The 5,024-nt window shown below is 45.6% G+C and overlaps 1 protein-coding gene across 3 annotated transcripts in view; it reads right to left on the bottom strand.

The window, feature by feature from the left end:
- Positions 1 to 5,024, bottom strand: part of Map9 (microtubule associated protein 9) — a 25,446-nt gene that overhangs the window by 9,239 nt on the left and 11,183 nt on the right. For 2 of the 3 annotated variants that reach the window (XM_026785219.1, XM_026785237.1), the window contains exons 6-8: positions 4,085 to 4,181; positions 2,075 to 2,319; positions 1,224 to 1,294 (exon numbers count right to left, since the gene is read on the bottom strand). In XM_026785219.1, the coding sequence (XP_026641020.1) occupies positions 1,224 to 1,294; positions 2,075 to 2,319; positions 4,085 to 4,181 (413 nt within the window). The remainder of the gene's footprint in view (positions 1 to 1,223; positions 1,295 to 2,074; positions 2,320 to 4,084; positions 4,182 to 5,024) is intronic. The other variant, XM_005344143.1, reaches the window with a different exon arrangement.

Raw genomic sequence — 5,024 nt, 5'->3', positions numbered from 1 at the left:
GTGGCCTCTCACACCTACAAGCCCATACTCAGGGGCTGAGGCCTGAGTTCAAGGTCAGCTTGAACACAGTGGGTTCCAAGCTATCCTGGGCTAAGTGTGGGGCCCTGTATCAAACAAACAAAATGAAAAAATTATGAGTGAATGTAATGAGTTATAATTACCTTGAAAATAACCCAGTCAAAAGTCATGTTTTCTTAGTTCTGCTTACATAAATTAAACTTTAGAACTTTGAACTATAGTTCTCTTCTTAGATACTAATAATTAGAGCCCTTTAAAGAAACATAAATCACATCTTAATAAAACATAAAAACTACCAATAAACGTAGGTTTTAATCACTCTTTGAATATGTTACGCATTATTCTGTTGCTCTCTAACTGTGGATTTAGCAGGTCAGGACCCATATTTCAGACGCCATGGGGAAATCTGGCATATCTTCTCTTTACTGCCTTGGCTCTCGTCACTCATTTGCATATCCCCACCCCTCCTTCAGGCTGCAGCAGGGGCTCAGTGGTTAAGGCAGGAATAGAAGGGCTCAGAAAATGTCAACTACCGACTTACTGGGCAAAGTTGACAGCCTCTTCATTCGGCTAATACTAGATTAAAGGGATCGGAAGGCTGAGGTGTTGGCAACACCAATCAGAGAGCAGGGGTGAGGCTCTTGGGATTCTAGCACTTAGTATTATTATTATTGTTGTTATTTGGTTTTACTTGAGACAGGGTATTATGATGCAGTTCAGGCTGGCCTTGCATGCACACATCCTCCCGCCTCAGCCTCCTGCGTGCTGGATTACACATGGGCTGACATGCCCTGCTTCACGTTCTTATCACTTCAATAAACGCATTTAGCTGTGCAAAGTGTTTGCCAAAAACACTTAATAGAAAAACAATGCCGGATTTCAATTTTATGACCATCTATATATAGTCTCTCATCAAAAAAAAAAAAAAAAAATAGGAGCTTTGGCCAAGGAGCTGTACAATGAGATCAGGGAAAAAATAAAAACACAGCCGGAGGAAAAAAATCAAAGAACTCTGAATAAATGGAGAGATTTCTATGAAAGAGCGGAACCAACTAAGAGCTTCATCACGAGGTATTGATCCCATCTGACGACGGAAATCACTAGAAAGATCCATGACAGCAAGCAGAATGTGTTTCATGGACTCCCGACCGAGGTGGGTTTTGCTATGCTGTGAGCCGACGCACAAGGACATTGGTAACTCTTACCTGCCAGAGGCACTGGACACTCGACCATTCGTTGCTTTTTTATTCTTCAAGTTTCGGTCTTCGTTTGCTTTCTAGCAGATGGGAAACACATAGACAGATCACTCGCCACGGTAACATCGGGCTGAGAAGCAAAACTGAGGAAATCACTGTTCTATATCTAAGTGTCAGGCACCTTATGCACTAGGGTTGGTCACTGAAAAACACTTTTAAAAACTTTCTCTTTTTCTTTCCCTCCCTCCCTCCCTCCCTCCCTCCCTCCCTCCCTCCTTTCTTCCTTGTACTCCTCCTCCACCTGTTTCTGTCTCTGTCTCTCTGTCTTCGTCTCTCTCAAGAGGGTCCCACACAGTTCAGACTGGCCTAGGGCTCACTAGGGTCCCACACGGTTCCGACTGGCCTGGGGCTCACTAGGGTCCCACACGGTTCCGACTGGCCTGTAGCTCACCATGTAGCTAAGGAGCTCTTGAAACCTCTCATTAAAGCTGTTTGTGTTTTGAAGAGATTAAAATTTCACCAACATAACATCTACATAGCTACTCTAAACAGCTATATTTTATGATCTGATCTATAGAAACCAATATAGAGACACATATATTATGTGGTTATGAACTATTTTAAATCATATCACTATGCCTGACAGTTTCCAGGGAACAACTGCCTTCATTCTGACAAATGCAGACTTTCCTTGAAATTGAAATTCAACGTAATTAAGTAATATCTACTTGCAAATACAATACCACTATGGAAAGATGTTTTCCACACGGATATAGAGGTATGAAGACAGGCATGAGATACTTGGAGGTTCTATTTCACGTGTGAGTCTGAACTGCTAGTGCTGTATGTTACAGACAGACCTTGGCTGGCTCTGCTGTCTCGGTGGGTGTGACGACACTTGGGGACGTGGAGAGCAGTGGGTCAGTGGTGAGGTCGTCGTCTGTGAACCCAGCCTTCGCTCTGTCTTCCTCATTGTCACCAGCAGCCACCTGACCTGCCTCGGCTTGCTCAAGTTCAGGAGAAACACAGTTGACCAAAACCGACGTTTCTTCGTTTTCATTGGATATCAGGGAATCCCAGAGTTCGGTAGGTTCTCCATCATGATCTGTTTGGAAGCAGAGAGACAGCACTGAACCTGAATCCTTCTGATTCCACAGTGTATGACAGACTCATTTACTCTCCTTCAAGCGAGTGCTGTCCTAACTATTTAGAACATTTGGATGTGTGTTCATATATGTTCATATTAATGTAGGTGCCCTTCTCAGAGGCCAGAGGAGCCAAAATCCCCAGCAGCTGGAGCTACAGGTGTGAGCCGCCTGATGTGGGTGCTGGGAAGGAACCTTGGGTCCTACAGAACAGCAGCAATGTGTGCGCTAAACTGCAGATTCCCTCTTCTGGAGCAGGCTGTCCTATAGCTGAGACCGGCCTTGAATTCCTGAACCATCTTCCTTTACCTCCCAAGTGCTGGATTATGGGCATGAGCCACGATGCGAGGCTATAATCTCTTTTTTCTTGCAAAATAAAGCGCGATGAAAACCATCCAGTTAAATTTGAACACACTTGGTCAATGAATGCAAAAATGCTTATTCAATCTAACGTTTGACAAGCCTCACACTTCGAAAACACAGCATATGCATAATCAGAAAGGAATAATTACCCCCAAGTAAAGGAGAACGTGTGGCTGTGCAAATCAAGTCACCGAGACCACAATATCCATCCCATTAAAGCTAGGAGCATGCTGGGAAAGCAGGAGGCAAGGGCTCCCTCCATAGCACTGAGGGGCGAGGGGCGCAGGCGAGCTGCACGCAAGGCCAGAGGAGCACAGATCCACGTAGTTCACCTCACACAGAGACCCAGCCCAGCTCAGGCCAGATTCACACCTTCATTTCCTTCACTGTCTCCCATGAAGGCACCAAGGGCGGGGCTGCTGCACCCAGGACTTCCCCGGCACAGGCCTAAGCTCCACATAAGAAGACTCAGTTTGGCTTTCTCAGAACTGCTTCTGTTTACGCTGACTCCATGACACTGTGGGGCACCCAACAGGCGTAACCCAGAGGCCACCATGTGACGGTCACCAGAAGAGCCCAGCAGACCATGTGCAGTGGCGGTTTTGATTTCCACCAAGGTCCAACTCCCAGTCACAAGAACGTGGGTCACAAGCTTGCCTACAGCTGCGCTGATGGAGGCGCCCCCTCAGCTGAGATCCCTCTTCTCAGACAGTCTAGCTCTATGCCAAGGTGACCAGAACTAGCCAGTGCAGCACTTAATGGAAGCCAGCCCACACGCCATCTTCCTCAGCTCTTCCTTTGGGCTGTCTCAGCTACACCAGCTCTAACATTAGCAAAGGAAATAACCAACGTACACCTCATGTTTACTATGCGTTCACCTGGGTAGTACTCCCAGGGCCTTTATGCATTACCAATCTTTAAATTTCCCACAACCACACCAGGTAGATGGCGCTGAGGATAAGTCACAGGCCCAGAGGCTTTCTCCTCTGTCCATCTGTCTACATCTGGATAAAAAGCCCAGGTAGCCATTATGCTGTGTTATCTGCACGATGCCAGCAACAATCACACACCACAGGCTCCCTTCAATGACCATCCCAGTAGTCCTTGAGACTTTGCTGGAGGCAGAAAAGACATTAACACTCAATTCTCACAACAGCCTTTTGAGACAGGGACTACAACACACTGGGGAATTAGAGGCACTGGGAAATTAACTTCTGTGTGGAAAGTCACTTGGATAATTGCACAGCCAGGGTTAAAGACATACCATTTTCCCCGCAAATATACAAGATAACCGTTTCCCTGGCAGACAGGACACTGAGTAACACAGAGTTCACAAACAAGGTAGGACATAGGTGTGACTACCTTTTACGGATGTTTTTTCCTGAGGTTCCGGTGAGGTGCAATTTCCAGGGCTTTCTTTGAGGGATGATGAGGTCAGACTTTGTAGGAGCGAGTCCTGCTAAGAAAGTATTTACCATATAAGGTTAGCCCTAAGGATTCCCAGAGGCAACAGGATCTTTAAGGCTGTCTGTGTTGGACAGTTGGCTCAAGGGTTAAGAGGGCTTTCTGTTCTTCCACAGGACCCTGGCTCTCTTAGTTCCTAGAACCAACTTGGGCAGCTCACAACTACCTATAACCTCAGCTTCTGGGAATGGACACCCTCTTCTGCCCTCAACAGTACCTGTCAAACTACCAGGAAGGAAAGACCAGGGGCCAGCAAGATGGTGCGGGAGATACAGCGCTTGCTGCCAAGCCTGGCACCTGAGTTCAATCCCCATGTAAGGCCGGAAGAGTTAAAGCCTCACCGGCAAGTCACAGCGTGCACAGACTCACAGAAGCAACAAGCACACAAAATTTGTAAATAAATAAAACGTAAAACAAAGTAGAAATAGGAAAGAAAAAAACAAATTTAATGGCACAGACCTCTCCACAAAGACTCCGGTCCCAAGTACCTTAACTGATGAGCCTTCTAATTTAACTTTTCATAACTTTGTGTTTCATAACAAATTTCTAGCAAATAAAGGGAGAAGACACAGACATACAAACACAATAACAGACACACAAAACAATAAATAGTAATCCCATCTGACATTTAAACCTGATTATAACACCTTGAAAAAAATCACACAGCAATTGCCTTCACATGTATAGATGCAAAGTTTCACAAAAAAGTAAGAAATTAAAGCAAAAAACTTACAACATCTTGATCAGTCAGGGTTTAAGGCAGGAAAGTGTGCAATTGACATGCACATCAGCCGTGCACACAGGCACACTGACAATTGACATGCACATCAGCCGTGCA

Source organism: Microtus ochrogaster, chromosome 1 (assembly GCF_000317375.1).
Source record: "Microtus ochrogaster isolate Prairie Vole_2 chromosome 1, MicOch1.0, whole genome shotgun sequence".
Lineage (NCBI taxonomy): Eukaryota > Metazoa > Chordata > Mammalia > Rodentia > Cricetidae > Microtus > Microtus ochrogaster.
Note: the sequence above shows the minus strand (reverse complement) of the source record. Positions and strands in the feature narration are given on the sequence as shown.